Source organism: Myotis brandtii, unplaced genomic scaffold (assembly GCF_000412655.1).
Source record: "Myotis brandtii unplaced genomic scaffold, ASM41265v1 scaffold112, whole genome shotgun sequence".
Classification (NCBI taxonomy): Eukaryota; Metazoa; Chordata; class Mammalia; order Chiroptera; family Vespertilionidae; genus Myotis; species Myotis brandtii.
In genome coordinates this window covers 14,246,569-14,274,554 of record NW_005353838.1, presented here as the reverse complement: position 1 = coordinate 14,274,554, position 27,986 = coordinate 14,246,569, and the positions used below count along the sequence as shown (strand labels likewise).

Sequence of the window (27,986 nt, the reverse complement as noted above, 5' to 3'; positions counted from 1 at the left end):
GGCACAGGCCGCACACATTGGTGGCATGTGTGAGCCATGGGGGCTGTTACTTCCCCCTAGAGTTTGGAAGTTGCAGTGGTGTGGGGGCTCATGACCCAGGCAGAGAGCCAGTCCCTACATAGGTGAGGCCGCTGCAGAGAGCTCCCCATTAGGATGACCCCCGGTGGATAGAGCCACTGGTGTATTACTGCAGCCCAGGAGGGACCTCTACCCCAGTGGGCCTAGAGGCAGACATGAGTACAGAGGATTATTCTGAGGCCTTAAGGTTTTGGTTTTGCTCAGGACCTGTCACTGCCTGCCCACCCCTTTGGAATGGGAATGTCCAGCCCATGACTGTCCCAACACCTTATTTTGGAGGCACATTCCTTGTCTGGTTTCACAGGTTCACGGCCGGTGAGGGCTGTGCCTCAGGATGAATTGTACCTGAGTTTGACTTGGAGTGCCCGGCTTCCCTGTGTCCTGGCACTTGGGGAACCAGCCGAGTTCCTTACACACTGGCCATGCTTCTCCCATATGATGGCTCAGCGCCAGCCCTGGTTCCTCCTCTGAGCTTCCAGGTGTGCCACCTGATAATGTCTTTTGTCCTTAAACCACCACCTGGTAATGTCTTTTGTCCCCAAGCCCTGAGGGATGGGTAGGATGCAGCTGCTCTTGCAGGTGCTAATCTCTCTGCAGCTGGAGCACCTCCTTCCACATGTGTCTGTGCTCCTGGTGTGGTTTCTGATACCCTGGTGTGTTAAGAAAATAAAAGGTTTTGTTTTTAAATGCATATTGAAGCATTTAGGGATCAATGACATTATGTGTGGAATTTGCTTAAAAATACTCTAGCAAAAAGAAGGCGGAAGAACAGGTGAAATCACTGGGATGGAAAAGCTGGCAGGTGTTAAAACTGGGTGACAGGTACACAGGTCAGTGTATGTCTGCAAACTCATAGTCAACAAAGAAAGAAATCCAAGTAATATTATATTACAGAGTAATAAAATAAGACGTACATAATGACACTAATTTCACAACTACCCTCTTGCCTTGGGAACACCCTTTGTCCTTATGGAAATGGGTTCCTCAGGCTCCTTTAGCTCATTAAAAATCACAGCAACTCTTTCTGTCCGTCTTTGTCTTTAGCTTATGATTGACCACTCTACTTAAGGTTTATACATATTTCAGATCTTGTAAAAAATGCAGTCTTTTTTAGGGAAAAGACTCTAGAAAACAGTTACCAGCAGATGAGGAGCTGGACAGTCCACACACATAATATCAAAATGCTCAGCCATAAAAATAAAGGCCTTTTATTTGGTTTATCTATGCCATTACAGGAACACGGGGCAATACCCTTGATCCCCCTGGGAGCTGCAGCCACATCCACACTTGCTGCTGCGGCGTCTGTGAGAAGCCTAGTGTCACATCCTGACACACACGGCCAGGATGAAGTTCTGCTCTGGGTCATGGGGTCACCTTCTTGTAGGTGATGTGAAGATGCTGAGTCATGGGTTGGGTAGTGGTTGCCATGGAGACTGTCTGTTCAAGTTTGCCTTCAGAATTCAGCCTGAATTTTCGGGTAATCTGAGCAGAACAAAACAAATACAAAACATCTTAGTTTTATCTTCCAAAGATACAACAAATGCTTGAGGTCCCACCACAGGCCAAGTGTTCCTGCAGGGGCTACGACAAGTCACCTTAGTTTTGAGTCAGATGACAGACTCTGCCCACAGAGCTACAGCACCTGCCAAGATCCAGGTGTCCTCGCCTTTTTCTGTCCCCAGAAGACCATGACTTGGTCCCTCCCATCTTAGGGTATTTAGAAGCCATCTTCTTTTTCTGTCAGTAAATTATACACTTGATCAAGCAAAAGGTGACCTTCCCACTTCACTCTACAGCTTACACTGATGTCACACATGTTCCTGGAAAACTTAGCAGCAGCACTTAGGAACAAACTATGGTGGCAGTTTCCAAAAAGGAAGCCTGTAGCAAGCAACCTGTGAGAAAACCTTCTCTGCCTGGGATGTCTGCAGAGTGAGGAACCACGACAACTGTTGAGAGATACTTCGGACGGTCACCCTTTCTATTGTTCCAGAACATTCTGGGGGCTCCAGAAGCACATGAAATAGGAGTGTTGCTTTGAGCTGCAGACAACTGTATTGTAATTGGTCAACCCTCTGGCAGAGAAAAAGCTAGATTTTAAAGAGTCTATTTAAAGGAATCAGAAAGTCACCAAGGCTGCAAGGACCAATCAGAGAGAAGGGAGTGCAGAGGGGAGACCCAACGTGGCTCCATTACCTGCCACTTCACGGTTCTCTCTCTGCACTGCTGGAGTGGCTTTTGGACACATCCCATACAATCACACCGATCTCACTATTCAGGGACCCAGTGAGCCTGTCTCTCAGCCTTCAGCTCTGTCTGTTTGTGCCAAAATCTGTGGACACCCCATAGCAGCCACCTTGCTCCACTAAAAGTAACTTGGCAGCAAGAAGCAGGTGAGCAAGAGATGGGGAGACAGCCTGGGAGCAGTCACTGTGGCTGAGACACTGAGGTCACCTCTCCCTGGGTCCCAGGAAGGAGACAGTGTGGGGAAAAGCAGGTGAGGGGCTGCCCCATGCCTCCCCCCCAGCCCCCAGCTGTGCACACTTGCAGAGCGTGGCCTCCTGAGCACTGTCACCCCATCTCAGGGATGACAGTCAGCTGTCGCATGGCTGCCTCAGTGCCAAAGCTGGCAATGGCAGTGCCTTGCACAGGCTCCCCAAAAGCCACTTGTCAGGTCCTTGGGACTTTGTATCCCCTTGAACTTTCTTGTGCTATTTTCCTCTTCAAACTAAAGTTATTTGGAAAGATTTAAAGTTGAGGCAGATGTACACTGCATTGCTCAGGCTCAATAGACCTCTTCTGGTGCCCGTGGTTCCATCTATCAATCCAGTGAGGTCACTAACAATAACTCTGGGTGTCCCGAGGCTGTCAGGGGTCCATCTGAGCCACAGACTGGTCCTCATTTCAATAAGGTGGGGTTGGAAGCAACTGTTGGCCTTGCTGACTACAAAGCAGAGCTTGCGCAGGCTGCTGCAAGCCCACATTCTGGACAGGCCGCCACAGTGGGAGCTCTACTTCTCAGACAAAGGCAACTCTGAGCCTCTGACACTTCAGGAAGACAGCCCATCTCTTTTTTGGGGGTGAGGGGTGGGGAAGCCACACCCAGACTCACTGGATCAGAGCCTGCATTTCAACAAAACCCCTTGTGGATGAAAGGAGCCACATGCTGACCTGACAAGCTCAGGGGAGGCCTGCATGGCAGTCTTGCAAACTCAGAGACCTAAAGTAACCACAAAGGATGGTCTGAAATTAAACTAACTAAAAGCAGTTACGGAGGGCAGTTACAGTCCTAGGCCCGTATCTTTACTGACAAGGTCAACCTTTACCTTAATTGAGTCTAGCTGTCTTTTTTGCATCTATGATAACATACCCTTGAAATGTCTGGGTAACTTGTAACTTCCCTTTTTCTGGAGCCCCTGGAACACAACCAAATGTGCTGGGCACCAGGACAGATACCACAAATTCCTTCCTTTTCATGTTAACTGTTCCTGCACCCACCTAAGTGTCCATCATTTTACTTTTTATCCAATCCCAGGGGTCCCCCCACCCGCCCCGCCCCGCTTTGCTTTATCCCACCTCCTTAATCTATCACCAATGAATTTCATGTAACCCACCTACGTACCTCCTTTGATTGCAATGTATAAATACAAATGTAACGCGCCATTCTCCAGAGCATTATCTCAATTCGTTGAGGTTCTGCTTCCCGGCATATGTCGACAGTTTGGCTCAAATAAACTCACAAAAATTCTTTACAGGTTTCAAGGGTTTTTTTACATCAACACCCTAGATTCACTGGTACATTGAAGTGTGAGAACTGGTATGAGTGACGAGCAGTTAATTTGCTTAAAGTGTGGCTATCATCACAATATAAGCAGAAGGGCATTTCTGAAGATTCCTGGGTGGAGTAATGAACACAGTGCTTAAAAAACTGCACTGGGGAGAGATCAAAGGTTGTGGCCACGGGGACTGGGCAGTGTGGGTGTAGCCTGCTATCACTGAGGAAGAAAGGGCAATTCTCTGTGACTCATGGAATGTGGGAGGTAATGGGGAGGAAGAGGTAAAAAACAATTCAAATTCAGCTCTAATTCTGTGTTCAAGACCCCAGGCTGGCTTTGCTGTTTAATTAAACAGAGATGGTCCTTATTTTTAAGACATTCCTAGCTGTCCTAATTGGTTTTCAACAGGTTGTCAAGACCATTCAATGTGGAAAAGACTTTCTTTTCAACTAATGGTGCTGGGAGAACTGGATATTCACACACAAAAGAATGAAGCTGGACCCTTATCTAATAGTATATACAAAAACAATAACAATAACTCAAAATAGATCAGAGACTTGAATATAAAAGCTAAATTTATAAACCTCTTAAAAGAAAACATGAGCAAAAGCTTCATGACACTGGACTGGGCAAGGATTTCTTGTATGTAACACCAAACACAGTCAACAACAGAAAAAACAGACAAACGGGACATCATGAATATTTAAAAAATTTATATATCAAAAGGCACTATTGATAGAGTAAACGGCAGCCCACAGAATGAAAGAAAATATTTGCCGGTCAAATACCTGATATTAGAGGTAATATCCAGAATACATTAAGAACTCTTCTGGTCCAAAAACAAAAAATCCTGGCCTGGCCAATGTGGCTCAGTGGTTGAGCATAGATCCATGAACCAAGAGGTCACTGGTCCGATTCCTGGCCAGGGCCTATGTCGAGGTAGCGTGGGCTTGACCCCCAGTAGGGGCGTGCGGGAAGTGGTTGATAAATGTTTTTCTCTCATCATTGATGTTTCTTTTCTTCTCTTAAAATATATTTTTATTGATTTCAGAGAAGAAGGGAGAGGGAGAGAGAGAGAGAAACACTGATGATGAGAGAGAATAATTGATCGGTTGCTTCTTGCATACCCCCTACTGGGGATAGAACCTACAACCCGGGTATGTGCCCTTGACCAGAATCGAACCCGGGATCCTTCAGTCTGCAGGCCGACGCTCTATCCACTGAGCCAAACTTGCTAGGGCTCACTGATGTTTCTATATCTCTCTCCCTTTCCTCTCTTTCTAAAAACATATTTTTTTAAAAAAAGAAGAGTTCCCAACAATCACAAAGATTGCTGGAATTTCACTGTAAAAAACAAGGAAACAAACAAAAAAACCCAAATAACCCTGTTCAAATATGGACAAAGGACTTGAATAGACATTTCTGCAAAGATACATGAATGGCTAACAAGCCCATGAAAAGATGCTCAGCAGCAGTGATCATGGGAAACATAAATCAAACCACAGTGATGCCTCCTCACTCATCAAGATGGCTGCTATCAAAACCCCAGAAAATATCAAGTGTTAACGAGGACGTGGAGAAACTGGAGCCCTGTGCATAGGAGATGGGAATGGAAAATGGTGCAGCTTCTGTGGAAAACAGTATAATGGTTCCTCAAACAATTAAACACAGAGTTACCACATGACCCAGCAATTCCACTCCTGAATACAGACTGAAAGAATTGAAATCAGGGTCTCAGAGATATTTGCACACCCACAGAAGCAATCCAAGTGTCCATGGACGGAGGAAAGGTTAAACAAAATGTGTTCCATTCACACAAGGGAATATTAGCCATAAAAAGGAAGGGAATCCTGCCATGTGCGACAACATGGATGAACCTTGAGGACATTATGCTGATGAAATAAGCCAGTCATAAAAAGACAAATATTATGTGATTCTACTTATATGAGGTACTTAAGAGTCATTAAAATCACAGAGAGAAAGTAGATGGTGGCCGCCAGGGGCTGGGGGAGGGGAGAAAGGGGAGTTATGGTTTCATAGATAGTGTTTCCAATATACAAGAGCTATGGGGATGGATGGTGGTGAAGGCTGCACAACGAAGTGAATTATAAAAATCACTGAAGTGGACACTTGAAAATGGTTAAGATGATCAATTTTTTCTGTATGTATTTCAACTCAATATAAAAACATTGAAAAAGAAAAAAAAGTTGGGTGTGAAATAAACTCAAGAGCATTGTTGCCAGCAGATTCGTGCTATGAGAAACACTGTTAATGCAGGTCTTCAGGATGAAGGGAGATAGTACCACTGGAATTTCAGAGTGACAGGAAAGAGGCAAGGGCAACACAGAAAGAAAATAAATGGATAAGTATAAGAGATTACTTCCCCTCATTATAATTTGTTTGGAAGTCAACTGACTAAAGCAAAAGTAACAATTCTATGAAGGTTCCTAGTGCAGTGTGTTTGTGTGCCCATCCCCCACATGGACCAGGTGTGGTGACAGCAGCTCAAGAGAGTAAATGGAGTTACAGAGCTGTGAGGTTAGGACTCGTGAAATGGAAAGGGGAAAGTTCAGCTGCAAAGAGCACAGGATTATCCAAAATCAGGTGGGAAGTGGGAATGCAATGGTATAACACTGATTATAAGTTAAGATGCAGATAGCCTAAAAGCAGCCATTAAAAAAAGATACAGTTCACTCATTCATGGATAATAAAGACCATTACAAACTTTTGAACAATAATAGATACAGAGGCAGAGCTGCCTCAAACTGATTGTCAAACTGCAGTGGGAAGGCCAGGGAGGGTTGGGGGCAGGAGGGAGGGGGGTAAGAGATCAACCGAAGGACTTGTATGCATGCATATAAGCATAACTAATGGACATAAGACACTGGGGGGTAAGGGAGGGCAGGGGATTGTCAAGGGCGGGGGGGAAAAAAGGACACATATGTAATACCCTTTGTAATACTTTTAGCAAAAAAATAAAAATTAAAATTAAAAAAAAAGATACAGTTAAGAAACTAACAGAAGAAATAAAACAGAATGCTAAGAATATTTAATCCAAGAGAACATAGTAAGGGTCAAGCCAAGGGGAAAGGTAAACTCACAGGGAAAGGCCAACCCAGGGGAGAAGGTGAACCAGGCATGTGAGACCAGCCTCTGGTCAGCCAGGTCACTTTGCAGAGTGGAGCCCTCCTCTTGTCCCCCCTCCCACAGGCCTCACCTCTGCCTACTCCCTCCTTTTGCAGAAGAGCACTTTTTGTTTAATTAATAAAACCCAAAGTTAGTTCTCTAGCGAAAATAACCAAAACCCTGATAAAATAGGAAGCCTCTGGCAAGAAGAAAAAGAGAAGACACAGAAAATCCAAGGGGACATATGTGTCACTTCTCCAAACTCTGAAAATCTTGATATAAGGAGCCGTGAATTTACAAATGAAGTGAGGTAGGGCCTGGAGATGAACAGTGGAGGCAGAAGCAGCATCCAGGTCTGGGTCCCTCTGCTCCCCAGTGCCTGGCTAAGACATGTTCCCAAGGGGTCACCACTTAGTCCTGTGGGGGCCACCCTTGCCAGGGGGCAGAAACAGCTAAGGAGCTCTATGAATAACTGATACCAAAATGGACATCTGAAAAAATTATTTAATTCATTATAACTAGTAGAAGTGATCTTCAAACATAACTCAACAGTTAGAGTTATTAATATAATTCACTGCATTGACAGCTTCAAGTGGAAAAAACACAGAATCTTCCCCAAAGAGGCTGCAAGAGCATTTGAAGAAACTCAAAACCCTTTCTTGAAAACAATTCTTAGCACACTAGAAACAGGATCTTCTTGACCCGGCCACGGCCTCCAGCAAGCATCCAACAGGGCTGTGACACAGCAGTACCTCAGGGAGTCAGGCCTGAGGTCAACAGGTTCCCCCGTGACCCTGGCAGTGCCATGCCCAGACCCGGTGGTCAGAGACTGACAGATGTGACTCAGATGGACAGAAACACACAGAAACCACGTGTTCCCTTATAACCACCAAAAAACAGTTAGAAGATGAAATGGAGACAACAGTCTATGCACATAGCAACAGAAACTATACGGCACTTAAGGCTTCACTCTACCACGAAATGGCCAAGACCTATATGATTTAAGTGATAAAGAAATACATTTTTGATATCTACTGAACACACCACACTAGACCTGAAATTACTGCAGCACACCATCACGCTGCTGTGTAGCACTACCCATGGAAAGACTCCAGTTCTCCCCCATTTAATTCGTGTATTCACACAATCTTGATTTATATTTTATGGACCTGGACAAGCTCATTGAACAGGTTATCTCAATGAGGAACTGCTTAAGAATTAACCAAGAAAAGTTAGCATTAAAAAAAAACCCCTCACTTAAGGATATGTGTATTTTTAAAATATGTTTTTATTGACTTCAGAGAGAGGAAGGGAGAGGGAGAGGGAGAGAGAAACACTGATGAGATAAGAAACACCAATTGGCTGCCTCCTGTATGTCCTGTACTGGGGATTGAGCCCGAAACCCAGGCATGTGCCCTAATTGGGAATTGAACCGGCGACCTCCTGCTGCATGGGTCAACACTCAACCAACTGAGCCACACAGGCCAGGTGATGTGTTGTTTTTTTAAGTTGATTTTTTGAGAGAGGAAGAGAAAGAGAGGGAGAGAGAAACATCTATTGGTTCCCTCCTACATGTTCCTGAACCGGGGATCAAACCTGCCACCTAGGTATGTGAATCAAACCCAAGACCTTTTGGTTTCATGGGATGTCACTCCAATCAACTGAGCCACACTGGCCAGAGCTAATCAAGAAAATTTTAAAAATCAAGAACTTTCCCTAGACATTAAAATATAACAAAGTGTGGTAACTTTAAATTATTAGATGATTTTAAATTACTATTTAAAAAGACAAAAAGAAAGAAACAGGCCCCTTCCCCTATTTATGGGGGATGTGCTTGTGATAGGCATGACATTTCAAATCTGTAGGGTCACCGTTCATCCATCTGAGGAAAGTCAGAACTATACACTGCATCCTGTAAAAACAAATCTGAGAGAAACTAAAGGTCTGAGTGTAAGAAGGAAAGCTATAAGAGTACAAGAAAAATGGAAGAAGAATTTTATCATTTTGGAGAAAACAATTTTCTGAGCACGAACCCAAATCCACACACCACAAAGGAAAAGACCCCCAGAGGCAACCACAGTAAAGCTTACAACCCGTGGGTAGAACATATCATAAACCAAAGTCACACAAGCCACCAAATGGGGAAATGCAGACAACAGATTAATATCCATAGTATATAAAAAGCCCCCATAAATCAATAAAAAAAATGAAAGCCCACAGAAAAACAGGCAATGACTTTAAACATCAAGTACACAGAACAAGAAATACCAATGGTGAATGAGTGTGGGGAGTCCTCCCTTTCACTCATATGTTAAATTTAAAACACGAATGAGATGCAATCTCTTCTTTATCAGATTAGCATGTTGATAAGGGAGAAGGGAACCAGGCACTCATGCAATGCTGGTAGGAATTCATTAATAAAAGGAATTTACTTGTATCTATCAAAATTTTAAATGTACCTATCCTTTGATCCAACAATTCAACTGGGAGAAATTTATCCAACAGATGTGGATATACCTGCAAAAGTGGACAACACAAATGGAAAAGGATGTTTGTGACAGAAAAACAAGGAACCTGAGAATCTCCCTGCCCACCAGCCAGGACATGTAAGTGAGGAAGAATGATGTGCCCTGGAGACAGACAGGTCCCCAAGACAAAGTGAGAAGTCAGAACAATGTGCAATCCTGCCTTCACCACAAAGTGACGTTTGAGAGGGATGACAGGCTCACCTGCTCCACGTGGGGCTCCTTGGCAAAGGAGATCCTGGCGATGGAGTGGGATGCGATGCACAGCTCCTGCCCGTTCACCTCGCCCTCCTCCACCTCCACAATGCCTGCAAGAGAGGGCCATCAGTCCATGACAGCCTGCCATGGGCTCTTGGCTGTCCATCTTTGCATTCATAGATTCAACAGACCTGAACTCTGCAGCCATCAAGGCCACAAGGCCCCTTGTCTGCAATGAACCTCCTGATATCAAGAGGGGAGAAACACAACTCCTCATACTAGTACAGCCAGGGCAGGTATCTACAGAGGGTTGACCTCTCCAGGGGTGCCCTGACTTCCACCCGCCTTCCCCACCCCCCTCAAATAGGTCCCCTAGGATCTGAGAGGAGGAAAAGGTGGCCAGGGAAATGGACATCCCTCTGGCTGCCCACTGACTTGCAGTCCACCAATGTCCTGGGCTCCATTCCAGATTGGGCTGGTCCTAACTGTCCACCTGCTTCCAGGAAGTGAGACTCATCTGAGGCAGTGAGCAGGTAAAAGTCAACAGCTGGGTTCTGTGTCATTTCTAATTGATGAACCTGGTAAGCTATTTTAGAATGACCTCATTCTAGGGGCAAAGCAGACTTCCAGACAAGAGCTTTCAGACGGACAGTGAGCCTCCCTGGTCTAGCTCTCTCCCTAGGGGCATGTCCCATAGGAAACACCCGGGAGCCGGGGAGTGTGCTGTCATTGAAGGAACTCAGGCGGAAAAAAAATCAGCCCGTTCTCACAGAAACACTTCTTTACCACCTCCTGTGGAGCTCAGAGACTGCAGACAGGACTCCACCTGCTGACTCCCCACCTGCAGGCCCCACTGCACTTGTCCTGATGCTTCCTGCCCTGAAAGGGACCCACAGGATTAGGTCTGTGTCCCCCTCCCAACTGACTCCCACAAAATGTCTGTGAGCAGGGACACTGGAGCGACTGAAAGAACAGAGGCAGACGCTACCTCACCCAGGGGCCATCTGGCTGGCTGGCAAGAGGTACCTGTGTTCTGGGCGCTGACGAAGGCCACCTTGTTGGTGTCGGGTTGTAGCCGGATGAAGCCGCACTCTCTGTGCATGGGCTTCCGCGTGTCCGGGTGGAAAGCGTTGAATCTGCACGGGGACCAGGGGGTGAGGACAGGGCATAGGTGAGGGCAGGGATGCAGGGCCCTCAATGCAGGCTCGGCGGCCACCCTCCCCACTTTATAAGGCCCCCACTGAGCACAAGGTAATACACTTCTCGCTCACATGGAAAGACACTTGAGCAACCACATTCATGGGTTGTGGCCACCAGGTGCATTAGGGGTTCGACCTCTAGCCTGAAAGCACCCCCTGAAACCTCCCCACACAAACACTCCACTGTGCTTGGCACCACCTCAAGGACAGCCAACATGTTCTTTATAATTGTGGTTACCCTTTCCCAGGCCCTTTTAGCCCACACCTGACATGCTTCAGGCCTCAGCACCAAATCCCACCCTTATACCAGGTCTGCCCTCCCCAGAGCTATCATCTTGCCTTGGACACCCACTCATCTACACGGTGGGGAAAAGAACAGGCCCTGAGTCAGGACTCCACTTCTTATCAATCAACCTGCATCATGATGCAAGTTCACAGTGATGGAAGAGACAGCTGCGCTGACAGTTCTGCACTTAGACTCTAACAGAACTTTGCCAGCACTGCGAGCTGCCATTGGAATCGAACCCTGAACAGGGCAGTGCTGGTGGCCACAGCACATGCCATCCCTCCACAACCCTAATGAGAAATACACTCTAGATCAGTGATGGCAAACCTATGAACTCATTTTTTTGGTTGATTTTTCTTTGTTAAATGGCATTTAAATATATAAAATAAATATCAAAAATATAAGTCTTTGTTTTACTATGGTTGCAAATATCAAAAAATTTCTATATGTGACACAGCACCAGAGTTAAGTTAGGGTTTTTCAAAATGCTGACACGCCGAGCTCAAAAGGTTCGCCATCACTGCTCTAGATCATAGTCTAACACCCTCACAATTCTATTCACCAAAATAGATACTTTGTACTGTAGTCACAAAATTATCTTTGGGTTGTAGCCCACTGTTTAACAAGACTGTTTTATACTGCCCGTTATTTTGTGTTATCCAGAATTTCCTCTTTGGTGTTATGTACAGAATATTACTCTGCCCTCATCCATTCAGTCAAGAATAATACAATAAGGTATGAGTTAATATTTCTAAAAGCAAGGTCTTCTAAATCCTTTTGAAGTTTCTAGGCATGACATAAACAGAATCAAGTTAATTTAATAAGATCCTTAATATATAATTAAATGTACAGCGGATATTGGGAAAGGGCAGACTTTTACTTTTTATATTTTTTCATTGCTTAAACTTTAAAAACTGTGTGTTATCTCTGAAATTAAAAATAAAAATATTCTCAGCCACCTTCCCTTGGTTCCCTTCTATTTAGCCACCTGACACTACGACCTGCCTCCTGTGGTTGGGGCTGGGGTGAAACGCACACAGCTGGAGGAACTCTGCTTTGTTGTCTAATAAGAACCTGAGAAGCAAAATATTAACAGCTCCTTTGAGACCTCAATCAGCTCAGGGGTAAGTCTGAAAGAAAGTCAAGCTCTCTCCTTTTCAGTAATATTAGGTGAAGGGTTTAGTTAAGCACGAGCACTTATTTTGTGTTTGGGGTAACACACCTGACATCTTGCCAGCCTAGCATCATCACATACACAGGAGCCAGAAAGTCCTGTCTCTGCCCACCACATGTTTCAGCTGCAAGTGCAGGGAGCCTCTCTGGGACATGCCCTTCCCACCTGGCATTCTCCCGGAGACTCAGGCGCACTTACGAGAAGTTGAGCATGGGCTGGCCCACGTGGGAGATGTGCACCTCCTCCAGGTACTGGAAGGGCTGCAGTGTTGGGAAGGTTCCAGCTCCCGGAGGGTCTGACAGCCAGGTGCCCAGCATCCAGGACAGCGGCTCCACCACTGGGTTCATCTTGGGGGGCTCTGAGGACAAATGGAAAAGACAGTCAGTGGCTCCGTGTCCACTGGTCTCCTTCTGACTGAGCCCTGCTGAGCTTTGTGTGGAAGCACACTCGGTCAGCACATGCCTCATAATTTACAGCGGATCCTGCTGATTCTAAACATGCTACCAGCCACCTGTCAAGAGGGGGAGAAAAATGCCAAACAATGAGTAAATGTCATCTTGTAGATCAGTGTCAGAATGTGGTATCTCCTACATGAAGGGAGAACAGGAGATCCATTGAAGAGATCGGAGTTCCAGAAGCACCTTGGTCTCTGAAATTATACAACCTTTGGCTATAAATTGGAAGCAGCCTGGGAGAATAATATCCAGGAGGAAGGGAAGTGAAGGGCTCTGGAGCTGGAGAAGTGTCCCACCAAGGCTGAGACAACTGGGAACTGAAGAGGAGACTGTGTGGCCAGCTGGTGGCAGCCCCAGCCCAAGAGAAGAACATAATGGGCAGAACGGGGAATGGCGCATAGACTCCTGGGCCCACAGAGGGCAATGTAACAGCCTGAATAGGAATGGGGGTGAAAATCCATTCCTTTCCAATGTAGCAGCTCCCTTTCAGTGTTTCCTTTTCAAATTGCTTACAGAAAGTTTGACAGTGAGGATGGCAACTGCAGAGCTTTGGCCAATACAACTTTCATAATCCTATATAAAAGCCTAATATGCTAAGTGTCTGGTTGTCTGTTCCACCAATCAAAGCATAATATGCTAATGATATGCTAAGGATGCTCAACCGCTCGTTATAACGTGCACTGACCACTAGGGGGCAGAGAGTTGACCGGTTGCTATGACATGCACTGACCACCAAGGGGCAGGTGCTCCGACCAGTAGGTTAGCTTGCTGCTGGGGTCTGGCCTGAGCAAGATGGGCTAGACACGCCTTGGAGCTCTCCTGCAGCCCCTCCCCAGCTGGCCAACCTCCTGAGTCTCTCTCCGGCCCCGGTGGGGTCCTTCAGCCTGGCCTGCACCCTCTTGCAATCCGGGACCTCTCTGGGGATGTCAGAGAGCCGGTTTCAGCCCAACCGCAGGACAGACTGAGGGACCCCACTGGCGCACAAATTTGTACACTGGGCCTCTAGTCAACAATAAAAATATTTATAAAAAGTAAAAGATGGAAAATTCTATTTTTGTATATTTTAACACATTTTTTAAAAGAAGTTGTGTAGCCCTGACTGGTTTGGCTCAGTGGATAGAGCATCAGCCTGTGGACTAAAGGGTCCCAGGTTCGATTCCGGTCAAGGGCATGTACCTTGGTTGCAGGCACATCCCCAGTGGGGGGTGTGCAGAAGGCAGCTAATCGATATCTCTCTCTCTCAACAGTGTTTCTAACTCTCTATCCCTCTCCCTTCCTCTCTGTAAAAAAATCAATAAAATATATTTTTTAAAAAAAGTTGTGTAATTGCCAATAATTTTAGACATTAAATAAGAGGCAACACTACAAAAAACTCTATGCCCACAAATGCGCAATTGTAGATGAAGTAACCAAATTCCATTAACATAAACCACATAAATGTATATAAGAAACAGTTGTATCTCTGAAAAATAAATCAAATTATTAATAGAAGTCCTTCCAATAAAGAAATAAATATGTTCAAATGTTTTAATTGGTGATTTTGAACAAACATCTATATATATAAAAGCCTAAGCAACTGTTACAACCAAACGACTGGAATGATGGTTGACCAGTCACTATGACGCGCACTGACCACCAGGGGGCAGATGCTCAATGCAGGAGCTGCCCCCTGGTGGTCGGTGCGCTCCCACAGTCAACCTCCTGTGCTGGCCAACCTCCCGTGGCCCCTCCCACTGGCCGATCCCTCCCCCCAGCTAAGGCTCCAGGCCCTGGAGAATCTGGGTCTGGGAAGCCTGTAGGAGGAGAGCAACCCCGATTGAGACAGAGTAGCAGCTCGGAGGAGGCAGAAGGGGCAAGGCAGCAGCCTAACTGCAAAGACATAAAGTAAGCACCACCACCATCTTAACCCCTGCCACCGAACCATGCATGCACACCGCTTGACCTTCTGCCCCCATCAGCCACTTCTAGTTTGGCCCCATGCCTTTCCGGGCTCCCAACTGCTGATTGGCTAGCGCTCCTATGGCAGTGTGCCACCATTGGCCGAAGTCAGCTACCTACCATGCTTGGGGGCAGAGCTCTGAAAAAATGTGTGGCTGAGGTAGGAGAGACAACCTGTCTTGTCTGTCAGCAACTCTGCCCCGGGGAGAGTGAGGCGGCCCAAGTGCGGGCAGTGAAGTAGAGCTGTATTTCCACCTCAGAGATTAGCTGGTGTTCAGGCCATTTTAGGGCACTCTGTCTGTGGTCTTTGCGTGCCACTACCTCAGCACATCTACACAACTAGATCGGGGCCTGCTGGCCAACCTCCTGCGGTCCCTCCCCCGAGCCAGCAGGCCCTGATCGACACCCCCTCCCCTGCACGAATTCGTGCACCGGGCCTCTAGTTAGACAATAAAAATTTAAAATCAGAATGTGAGTTACAATCTTTGATGCAGCTAAGGAATAAAAGCTTCAGAATCAAGAGTTCTAGACTAGAAGAAGCTGCTGCTGATGTTTGTGAGCTGCCTGTTATCTTCATCTCCACAGGAGGCAAACAGCAGCCAGCTAACAAAAGCTAATAAAAAACAAATGTCCCAGCCCACCATGTGGCCTTACATTCCAGTGAGGGAAGACAATACACAAAGAAATAAGGAAGAGGAAGAATTTACCGTACATTAGGTGACAAGCCGGAAAGGGAAATGAAGATTGGTGAGCGTTTTGAGATCTTACTTAAGAGGGGCAAGGCCAGCCTCCGAGAAGTGTGTGAGACCACTCTGGGGAACAGTGGACTAGGCAGACATGCCACAGACACAAAGGTCCTGGGTTGCCCAGGCTGGCCTTGCTGGGGAGGGCTTTGGCTTTGACTCTGAGCAGACAGAGCCCTGGAGGTCTCAATGGAGCCAAGATCGCTGGTCGAGCAGAGTGGGTACAGCTGCAAGAAGCACCTGGTGGCAGAGAAGGGTGGCCTGGGCAGTTGGCAGTGGTGGAGGTGGTGGAAAGGACCAGATTATGGATCTGATCTGAAGGCACAGCTGGCTGGACTTGCTGATGGCTCGGACATAGGACATGAGAGGGAGGGAGATGAGTCGGAGGTTTATAGCCTGAACAACCGAGAAGACAAATTGCCACTGACTGACATGCAAGACAGGAGCTGGGTGGTTTGAAGCTTGACACTAAAGGCAACAGTCAGTCAGCAGGACAGTCCAAGCCCAAACTCTCAGAATAAATAGAAACCAGTATGCTGCAGACAGACAGCTGTGGTCTTAGAGCATCTTCCCATCTGGCAGACTCAGTGCCGCCCTGAAAACACATCTTTATAGACCTCAGGCTTTGGGGAGGTCAGGCGGCCTAAGGCAAGTGCAGCACAGAGCGGTCAGAGCCCGCGGTCACCGCTTACTCCATTCCTGACCTTGGGTCCTGGTCAGCATACATGAAACATGGCCTATCTGACCAGGAAAGCCAGAAACCAGGTGCAGGGCAGCCTAGGATACCAACCCTGCGGCTCAGGGGCCCCCCACCCACCCTGGGTACTAGTGTAATAAGGGGAGGGGTGTTTTTGTTGTTTTAATATATTTTTATTGATTTCAGAGAGGAAGGGAGAGGGAGAGAAAAATAGAAACATCAATGATGAGAGAAAATCACTGATCAGCTGCCTCCTCCATGCCCCACACTGGGGATCAAGCCCGCAACCCGAGCCCACAACCCAGGAATGTGCCCTGACGGGGAATCAAACCATGACCTCCTGGTTCATAGGTCGATGCTCAACCACTGGGCCACACAGGCCAGGCTGATTTCACATTTCTGGATCTCAGAGTCGGTGGACAGTCCTTCTGGCCCAGAGGGCCTGCGTGACTTCTCATATAAAAATCGTCCTGACCCTAGGTGGTTTGGTTCAGTAGATAGAGCATCGGCCTGTGGATTGAAGGGTTCCAGGTTCGATTCCGGTCAAGGGCACATGCCTGGGTCACAGGCTCAATCCCCGCACCGGGGGCATACAGGAGGCAGCCGATCGATGGATGAGGTCCTCTCTCATTGATGTTTCTATCTCTCTACCTGAAGCATCCATCTTATATAAAAACTGCTGTTTGAAATTTTAACCCTGCTATTTCTGGCTTCTGTAAATGCTTGCTGGCTTAAATAATAAGGAAAATAAGACTACTCCCATTTCAGAGAGGCCATTAAACCTTCTCCAGACGAAGTTATCAGTGCTGGCATCAGGCCAAGCCTTTGGTCGAGGTCTGAAAGCGCCAGCACATAGGGGCTCTTTAAGAACTTGCAAAGGGGACCGGAACAGAACCCCATATTTGGGAGACAAAGAAGGTAAAATGGTATAAATACAGGAAACCTCCTGTGCGATCTGGCCCAGAATTTGAGAGACATTTTCCTCTGGGCCCGCGCGTAATAATAATAAATGTAACTCCATCTCTCTAAACGTTGCTCGGCTCTTCTCCGGTTTTCTCTGTAACATACTCTCTCCCTTCCCCTTTCTCTAAAAATCAATAAAACATATTTTTAAAAAATCATCTTGTTAATATGATGCCATGTCAAACCAGTGTTCTTCCTTTTCTTAGGTTTTCTGAGTGTGTGGATCCTTTCACCTGGGCAAGGCCCCAAGACCTTGGGTTGAGCTGGGCCAGGCCGTAGTAGGAACCACGCAGCTGTACTGGCAGATCCCAGACATGAGCGGGGAAAGTGGGAAAAGCTGAAGAATCCCCAAAGAAGAAGAAAAAGTGTTCATCAGAGCACAACCAAATGAAACCAAAGGGGAAGGGCACTGCTGGGAAACATGAGACGGGACACAGGGCAGAAATGAGTTCAAGAGGAGGGAAAAGATAAAAGGAATGAAAATGAAATTATAAGGATTAGAGACCCTCACACTCCACTGTTGGGAAAAGTTTGGTGGTTGGTTCCCCAGGCTGAGCTGGATTCAGGACTCTGCAGTAAGCCCACCTGAGACCCGAAAAAACACATCCACACACAACACTGCGTACGAGTGTTCACAGCAGCATCACAGCAGCCAAAACACGGAAACAACCCAAAGCCCTTCACTGGACAGATAAATAATGGGGCCATCCAGACAACAGAGTGCTACTCAGCCATAGAGAGGCACGAAGCACCAACACTCACTAAGACATAGCAAAGCCTTGAAAACGCTGTGCTAAGGGAAAGAAACCAGACATTAGAAGCCTCGTATGGCCTGACTCCATTCATATGAAAATCAGAACAGGAGAGGCCACAGAGCAGGAAAGCAGGACAGTGGTTTCTCCACGGCAACTTCAGTGGCAGAAGACATCATCACCACACTTACAAGAAGCAGCGATAGAAAGTGAGCCACGGATTCTACAGCCACCACAACTTCCTCTACAGGCAGGCCACAGACCTGTGCTGCCCAATAGGACCTCTGGGGGACACATGTGAGCACTGGAAGTGTGGCTGGTCCACTAAGGTATGCTTTAAGTGTACAGCATACTGGGTTTCCAAAACAAATACCTTAGTAATTTTAAGTACTGGTGGGTTACACGTGAAAATGATGTTTTAGATAACATTGGGTTAAACAAAATACATTATGAACATTAATTTCACCTGCTTCTCTCTACCTTTTTAATGTGGCTCTCAAGAAAATTTTAAGTTACACAAGCCTCAGGGACTGAAAAGCAGGGTAAGCGGCCACAGCCATGATGGATTGACCTGAGTCACCAACGGTACGGAGTCGGGTGGCCGTGGGCTGGTCTGTGGCATTTGGGACCGGGCAAAAAGGTGTTTTATTATCACAATAAAAATAAGAGTGGGGTGGACTAGTGATAAAAAAAAAAAATTTAAGTTACATATGAGCTCATGCTATGGACAGTCTCAACATTCAGGGAACACGGCTCCTGTGAATTGTCCCTGAGGATGTTACTAGAAGGCAGACATCACCAAGATACAACAAAAAATGATGGCAAAAGGAAACACAGTAAGTACTGAACACAGTCCACAGAAACACACACGTTGTGTGACTCAGTGGTTGAACATCAACCTATGAACCAGCAGGTCATGGTTCGATTCCTAGTCAGGGTACATGCCCAGGTTGCCAGCTTGATACCCAATAGGGGGCCTGCAGGAGGCACCTGATCGATGATTCTCTCTCATCATTGATCTTTCTTTCTTTCTTTCTTTTTATTAAAAAAAATATATTTTCACTGATTTCAGAGAGGAAGGGAGAGGGAGAGAGAGATCAATGATGTCATTGATCGGCTGCCTCCTGCACAACGGAGGCTCAACTACTAAGCTATGATGACTGGGCTCACCATTGTTGTTTCTATCTCTCTCTCTCTCTCCCTCCCTTTCTCTCTGAAATCAATAAAAATATTTTAAAAAGAAAAAGCACAGGTACAATATAAATAATAAGAGCTAAGCGCAACCACACCTGAACTCACATAATAAAGAAAAAGCTGCCCTGGCCGGTTTGGCTCACGGGATAGAGCGTGGGGCTGGGGACTGAAGGGTCCCAGGTTCGATTCCGGTCAAGGGCATGTACCTTGGTTGCGGGCACATCCCCAGTAAGGGGTGTGCAGGAGCAGCTGATCGATGCTTCTCTCTCATCGATGTTTCTAGCTCTCTATCCCTCTTCCTTCCTCTCTGTAAACAATCAATAAAATATATATTTTAAATAAAGAAAAAGCTTTTCAGATGGATCACAAAGCAAGACACCAACTCCTGTGCTATGAACAAGAGAGGCACTATATCAAGTGACTCAGAAAGGTGTTTCAGAAAGTGGGGCAGACACATCGGGAAGAAAGCAGGGTCAAGCCCCTACTGTCAGGTAAAACAAAGTTTAAGCCACACAATGGCTGAAGGGACTGCGATGTGAGTGCTCGCGCACCAGACATAGCAGCAGCATTTAGGTAGTGGAAATTACTAAAGAGATGCACATTGACAGAAAGGAGTTAAAGGCAATATCAATTCATGTCGATGTCCAAGTGAATAGAATACAAAAATGAAATACCTACACAGCATGATAAATAAGGCACTTCTGATGGATACACAAACTTGGTAGCTGAAAACTAGAGGATACTCCTTTTCTTTTTTAAATATATTTTTATTGATTTTAGAGAGGAAGGGAGAAGGAGAGAGAGACAGAAACCCAGGCATGTGCCCTGAGGTGTCTGCACCAGGATATCTAATTACTCTTGAGAAACACTGCACATTTGGTCCTGGCTTGCTGTTATTTGCTTTGAACTGTAAGGAATTTTAATCTGAACAGGACACCAGGACTGGCAGTAAATAATCAGCAGGCAGGTGGGTTCCTCGCCAGCAGTGCCCACAGGTTCCTCCACTGCTCCAACCTGTCTGGCCGCATCTTTCCTTGTTTTCACTGAAGCTTTGAGGGAGGAGAACCACCAACAAAATAATTCTAAAATCCAAATGTCAGGTTACATGAGCCTGTTAAATTTCATTAAACTATATCCTTAATATTTGTGTATTTTACCTACATAAATTATACTTCATTATAAAAAATGAATTTTAAAGTCAAACAAATAAAGGATCTAAATCTATTTGCCACTTTCAACCTCTTCAAGTAAATTCGACAGGCTTTCCTATGCATTTTTTTCTAGATTTCATTTTTCTTTTATTAAAGTCAACCAATATGCAAAAAACATTAAATTTTCTCTAAGAAACTTAAATTTTCATTTTTTGGCCTGAGGCAGCGAAAGAAGGCTTACCCATCCCTAAATTTTCTAAACTCCGAACACCAGCAAGGTTCTTCAAGGTTGTTTTCTTCCAATTGACGGGAAATGTTTGCACCTGGCTGTTAAAGAGCTCGGCAGGAAGTGAATGCCAAACCTAAAGAATGCATTCTGGGAACTGTAGTTCCCTATAAAAGATGACTCCTCAAATCTGAGAGGGAAGGTGGGGGGAGGGTAGGTGGGTGAGAAGAGATCAACTGAAGAACTTGAAGAACCTGTACACATATGCATAACCAATGGACACAAACAATAGGGTGGTGAAGGCCTGGGGTGGGGCAGGCTAGAAGGGGTCAATGGGGGGAAAAAAGGGGAACATATGTAATACTTTCAACTATAGAGATTTAAAAAAAAAGAAATGTTAGGCATGATCCAACTGATACTATGACAAAGGGGGACATATGTAATACTTTCAACAATAAAGATTTAATAATAAATAAATAAAAGAAAAAAGATGACTCCTCAGAAAAAAATGGAAGACAAAGACAGACCAGGAGATGACCGAGTCCTAGAGCTGGGAGGAGAGGTCAAGTTGAATTTTATGAAGGTCAGTCAGGCCAGAGAGGTCACATGTCTTGTGTGGAGGATAAAGGGGGACCTCCACCCTCAGCTACTTCCACTGACGACAGAGGGAAATGACTTTTTCAACAGGGAAAATGTCAGGCAGCCAGGCACATAGCAAAGCTGCTTCTTTCCGAACAGTCACTCTGGAAACATGTCGCTTTCTGTCTGTCTCCCAGAGTGCTAGCCGCCCACTCCTCCCGTCTTTTAAAGTGGACACTCAGAGACTGCTCTGTCTCTTGGCAAATGTATCAGCATACGGACCTGGACTCAATGACAGGAAATACTCACTGAGACCTAGAGACAGACTTCTTCCTGGCACCTCCCACCCTCACAGCGCTCTGTGACAACAGTGTTTCCCACCCCAGCACACTGGAAATGATACTAACTGCAAAGCATAGCAGGGTAGGGAGAGCAAAGACTGCCTGCTGCTTGCCTAGCACTAGCCATCCCCAGTGGAGAGGACACCACCTAGCACACTACTAGTGGGATCCGTTTGGGTCCCACTGGCATGGCACAACAGGTAAAGAAATAGCAAAGCCCTCGCTTTATCATCCGTTAAATGGAAAGGCATCACCACAGTTCTTATAGCACAGGAATGTGCAAGTTATTAATTCAAGTTCTGCTGCTTCAATTACCAGCCATGTACATGCCAGACACAATGTGAAACCTTGGAGATGCCAGCATAAGACAGTGTTCTGTCTTTAAGGAACAGACAGTATGGCCATTTGTGGTGTTTTTTTAAAAACTGATTTCAGAGAGAGGAAGGGAGAGACAGAAACATCAATGACTAGAGGCCCGGTGCACGACATTCGTGCACTTGGCAGGGGAGTAGGGGGGTCCCTCAGCCTGGCCTGTGCCCTCTCACAGTACGGGAGCCCTCAGGGGATGTCCGACTGACAGCTTAGGCCTGCTCCCTGCAAGCCGTCAGTCGGACATCCTTAGTGCTGCCGCTGCGCTCGCCAGTGGTGAGCCCAGCTCAGGGCTTCTGGCTGAGCGGCACTCCCCCTGTGGGAGTGCACTGACCACCAGGGGGCAGCTCCTGCATTGAGCACCCGCCCCCTGGTGGTCAGTGCGCATCATAGCAACTGGTTGTTCTACTGGTCGATTTGCATATTAGCTTTTTATTATATAGGAGGATGAGAGAGAATCATTGATTGGCTGTCTCCTGCATGCCCCCTGACAGGGATAGAGCCTGCAACCCAGGCATGTGCCCTGACCAGGAATCAAACCGCGACCTCCTAGTTCTTAGGTCGACACTCAACTCCTGAGCCACACCAGAATAATTGATATGCTAAGGAAGGGGAGAAATTAAAATAAAATAAAATGCTCAATTAAAACCAGAGAAGGCAGAAAGTACAGGAAGAAAACAAAACCAAATAGAGAGTAGTTATAAACACAACATATATTAATCCTACTGTTGCAATAATCACTTTAAAGTGAATGGTCTAAGTCAGGGGTCCTCAAACTACGGCCCGCGGGCCACATGCAAATACAAATATTGTATTTGTTCCCGTTTTGTTTTTTTACTTCAAAATAAGATATGTGCAGTGTGCATAGGAGTTTGTTCATAGTTTTTTTTTAAAACTATAGTCCGGCCCTCCAATGTTCTGAGGGACAGTGAACTGGCCCCCTGTTTAAAAAGTTTGAGGACCCCTGGTCTAAGTATACCAGCTCTAAGTATACCAATTAAAAGACGAAGACTGCCCTAGTTGGTTTAGCAAAACCAGTGGTTAGGCAGTGATGGCGAACCTTTTGAGCTCGGCGTGTAAGCATTTTGAAAAACCCTAACTTAACTCTGGTGCCATGTCACATATAGAAATTTTTTGATATTTGCAACCATAGTAAAACAAAGACGTATATTTTTGATATTTATTTTATATATTTAAATGCCATTTAACAAAGAAAAATCAACCAAAAAAAATGAGTTTGCATGTCACCTCTGACATGCGTGTCATAGGTTTGCCATCACTGGGTTAGAGCATCAGCCTGGGGACTGAAGGGTCTCAATTCGATTCAGGCCAAGGGCACATACCTCGATTACAGGCTCGATCCCCAGCCCCCAGTTGGGGTGCATATGGTAGGCAACCAATCGATGTGTCTCAAATCCATGTTTTCTTTCTCTCTGCTTCTCCCTCCCTTCCACTCTCTTTAAATAATTAATGGAAAAAATATCCCCGGGTGAGGATTAACAACAACAAAACAAACAAAAAGGAGACTGTCAGAGTAGATTAAAAAGACCCATCACCCTGTTGTCTATAAGAAACCCACTTTATAAAAACACAGATTAAAGTAGATACAGAGAAAGATGTATCATGAGAACTTGAATCAAAAGAAAGTTGGAGTAAACAAATTAGTCTCAGGTGAAGCAGACTTCATGACAAGAAAGTTATGGGGTAGCCCTAACCGGTTTGGTTCAGTGGATAGAGCGTCAGCCTGCGGACTGAAGGGTCCCAGGTTTGATTCCGGTCAAGGGCATGTACCTTGGTTGCGGGCACATCCCCAGTAGGGGGTGTGCAGGAGGCAGCTGATCGATGTTTCTCTCTCTCATCGATGTTTCTGACTTTCTATCTCTCTCCCTTCCTCTCTGTAAAAAATCAATAAAATATATTTTAAAAAAAACAACACAGAAAGTTATGGGGTAAAGAGGGGAATTACATAACAACAAAGGTGTCAATTCTCGAAGAAGACACACTGATGCTTGATGTCTATGTACTAACACAGGGCATCAAAACACGTGAGACAAAACTGACAGAATTCAAGTAGTGACAGACAAATCCACTGTCACAGGTGGGGACATCAACACACTCTACAGAATGGAGAGGTCCAGCAGGCAGGAAAGCATTTAGGACACAATTGAACTCAACGGCACCATCAATCAACTGGACATATCTGACATCTGTAGGTACTACAGTTAATTTTATGTGTCAACCTGACTGGGTGAAGAAGATGCCCAGAGAGCTGGTAAAACATTCTTTCTGTGTGTGTGTCTGTGAGGATACTTCTAGAGGGATTAGCATCTCACTTGGAGAACTGCATAAAGCAGAGGCCCTCCTATAAGCGCACCGAAGGCCTGAACAAAACAAAGGAAGGGAGAATCTGCTCTCTGTTTGGACATCTATACTCCTGGCACTTGGGCCTTTGGAATCAGACCAGGATTTATCTCCTACACCCTCCAATTCTCAGGCCTTTGAACAGGGACTAAACTGACCTACCAGTTCTCCTGGCTCTCTAGCTTGTCATCCATAATCTCGGGAGTCAATTCCTAAGAAATCTCTCTTATGTATCTCTCTCTCTCCACACACACACACTATTGGTTGTTTCTCTGGAGACCCTTAAAAGCTACTTCATTCCAACAACAGAAGGCACATTCTTCTTAAGCTCACATGGAACATTCACCCAGATAGACTACATTCTGGGTCCTACAAAACACCTTCACCAATTTAACAGAATAGAAATCACATAAAGTATGCTCTCAGACCACAATGGAATTAAACTAATACCAATCCTTCTCAAATCTTTCCAAAATATAGGAGGAAACACTCCTAACTCATTTTATGAGACCAGCAAAGACACTACAAGAAAAGAAAGCTACAGACCAATATCACCTATGAACACTGATGTGAAAATACTTAACATACTAGCAAACTGAATTCAGCAGTGTATTAAAGGGATTATACACCATGACTAAGTGGAATTTATTCCTGGCATGCAAGGGATCTGTTCAACATATGCATACGGATCAATGTAATATGCCACATCAACAAAATAAAGGGAAAAACTACAAGATCATCTCAATTGATGTAGAAAAATCATTTGACAAAATTCAATGCCTTCATGATACAAACACTCAACAAAACAGGAACAGACGGGAACAACCTCAACATAATAAAAGCCATGTATGAAAAACCCACAGTGCACAACAAAATTAATGGTGAAACACTGAAAACTTTTCCTCTAAGATCAGGAACAAGACAAGGATGCCCACTCTCACCACTTCCATTCAATATGATCCTGGAAGTTCTAGCCAGAGCAATTGGACAGGATAAAGAAATAAAAGACATCCATTAGAAAGAAGTAAAATTATTTCTGTTTACAGGTGAGATGATCTCATATGTAGAAAATCCTACTAGAGACTCCACAAAAAAAATTTGTTAGATCTAATAAATAAACTCAGCAAAAATAGCAGGATACAAAGTCAACACACAAAAATCAATTGCATTTCTATACACTAACCTGAAAAGGAGATTACAAAAACAATTCTGTTTATAATAGCATCAAAAAGCATAATTACTGCCCTAGCTGGTTTGGCTCAGTGGCTAGAGCGTTGGCCTGTGGACTGAAGGGTCCCAGGTTCGATTCCTGTCAAGGGCACATGCCTGGGTTGTGGGCTCGATCCCCAGTAAGGGGTGTGCAAGAGGCAACCAATCTATGATTCTTTCTGATCATTGATGTTTCTATCTCTCGCTCCGTCTCCCTTCCTCTCTGAAATCAATAAAAACATTTTTTTTTAAAAAAGCATAATTACTTAGGAATTAACCAAGGAAGTGAAAGACTTGTACAATGAAAACTATAAAACATTTCAGAAAGAAATTGAAGACACACAATAGAGCCCCAAAATAAAGCCTTGCACATGTGGTCAAATTATTATTTTATCTTTTTGTTGGTTAAATTATTATTATTTTTATTTATTGATTTTAGAGAGAGAGAAAGGAGGGGGGAAGAGAGAGAGAAAGAAAGAAACATCAATTTGTCGTTCCACTTATGCATTCATTGGTTGATCCTTGTATGTGCCCCGACTGGGGATCAAACCCGTAATCTTGGCATATGGGGATGATGCTCTAACCACTGAGTACCTGACCAGGACTGATCAGATGATTTTTGACCAGGGTTCCAAGACCATTCAGTGGATAAAGGACAGTCTTTTCAACAAATAGTGCTGGGAAAACAGGAGATTCATAGGCAAAACAATGAGGTGGGACCCTTACCTAACAATGTATACAAAAATTAACTCAAAAATGGATCAAAGACCTAAAGACCTAAAAAAATAAAATTCAGACAAAAACATAGGACACAGGACAAAAGCTTCATAACACTGAACTTGGCAATGATTTCTTGGATAAGACACCAAAACACAGATAACAAAAGAAAAAGACAAATTAGACTTCATGAAAAAAGTTTTTGTACATCAAAAGGCACTATCCAGCCTGGCTAGTGTGACTCAGTGGATTGAACATCTTCCAATACACCAAGAGGTTGCTGGTAGATTCTTGCCTGGTGAGGGCACATGCCTAGGTTGCAGGCTCCATCCCCAGTAGGGGGCATCAACTGATGTTTTACTCTCTCTTCGATGTTTCTCTCTTTCCCTTTCCCTTCCTCTCTCTCCACAAAAAATCAATAAAGACATATATACATATATATATATATAATTTTTTTTTAAAGGCACTATCTGCCCTAACCGGTTTGGCTCAGTGGATAAAGCATCGGCCTACGGACTGAATGGTCCCAGGTTCGATTCCGGTCAAGGGCATGTTCCTTGGTTGCGGGCACATCCCCAGTGGGAGGTGTGTAGGAGGCAGCTGATAGATATTTCTCTCCCATCGATGTTTCTAACTCTCTGTCCCTCTCCCTTCCTCTCTGTAAAAAAATCAATAAAATATATTTTAAATAAATATAAAAAGGCACTATCCGCTCTGGCAGGTTTGGCTCAGTGGATAGAGTGTCGACCTACAGACTGAAGGGTCCCAGGTTTGATTCCAACCGAGGGCACATGCCTGGGTTGTGGGCTCGATCCCCAGTGGGGGGTGTGCAGGAGGCAGCCGATTGGTGATTCTCTCTCATCATTGATGTTTCTGCCTCTCTTCCCCACCCTTTCCTCTCCCTTCCTCTCTAAAATCAATAAAGAAATATATTAAAAATAAATAAACAGACAATCCCCAAAGAAGATATAGGAATGGCCAAAAAGCACATGAAAAGATGCTCAACATCATTAATCATTAGGAAAATGCAAAACAAAATCACAATGAGATACCACCTCACACTTATTAGGATGGCTTATCAAAACAGGAAAACAAGTGTTGATAAGAATGCAGAAGAAATGGAACTGTGTGCACTAGAGATGGGAATGGAAAATGGTACAGCCACTGAAAAACAGTATGATGGTTCCTCAAAAAATTAAACGTAGATTTTCAATATGATCCAGCAATTCCACTTCTAGGTATACACCCAAAAGAATAAAGGAGGGTCTTAAAGAGATATTTTGCACACCCATGTTCACAGTAGCATCACTCACAATAGCTAAAACGTGAGAGCAACCTGTGTCCATGGACGGATGAAAGGATAAACAAAATGTGGTCCATTCACACAAGGGAATATTAGCCTTAAAAAGGAAGGAAATCCTTTTTAAAATATATTTTATTGATTTTTACAGAGAGGAAGGGAGAGGGACAGAGAGTTAGAAACATCGATGGGAGAGAAATATTGATCAGCTGCCTCCTGCACACCTCCCACTGGGGATATGCCCGCAACCAAGGTACAAAATGAGGACATTATGTTGATAAAATAAGCCAGTCATAAAAAGACAAATATTGTATGATTTCACTTACATGAGGTACTTAGAGTCATCAAAATCACAGACAGAAATTAGATGGTGGCTGCCAGGGGCTGGGGGAGGGGAGAAGGACAAGTTATGGTTTCATAGATAGAGTTTCAGATTTACAAGAGCTATGGGGATGGATGGTGGTGAAGGCTGCACAACAATCTACACTAATAAAAGAGAAACATGGTAATTGGCGTACGACCGCTACCCTTCCCATTGGCTAATCAGCATATCCTTATGCAAATTAACTGTCAGCCAAGATGGCGGCCGGCAGCCAGGCAGCTGGAAGCAAACATGAGGCTTCCTTGCT

At 45.0% G+C, this 27,986-nt stretch overlaps 1 protein-coding gene across 1 annotated transcript in view; it reads right to left on the bottom strand.

The window, feature by feature from the left end:
- Positions 1 to 1,270: 1,270 nt before the first annotated feature.
- Positions 1,271 to 27,986, bottom strand: part of THAP4 (THAP domain containing 4) — a 41,133-nt gene continuing 14,417 nt past the window's right edge. Inside the window, exons 3-6 of the mRNA XM_014547178.1 lie at positions 12,561 to 12,720; positions 10,730 to 10,839; positions 9,710 to 9,813; positions 1,271 to 1,560 (exon numbers count right to left, since the gene is read on the bottom strand). Of these exons, the coding sequence (XP_014402664.1) occupies positions 1,441 to 1,560; positions 9,710 to 9,813; positions 10,730 to 10,839; positions 12,561 to 12,720 (494 nt within the window). The 3' untranslated portion in view covers positions 1,271 to 1,440. The remainder of the gene's footprint in view (positions 1,561 to 9,709; positions 9,814 to 10,729; positions 10,840 to 12,560; positions 12,721 to 27,986) is intronic.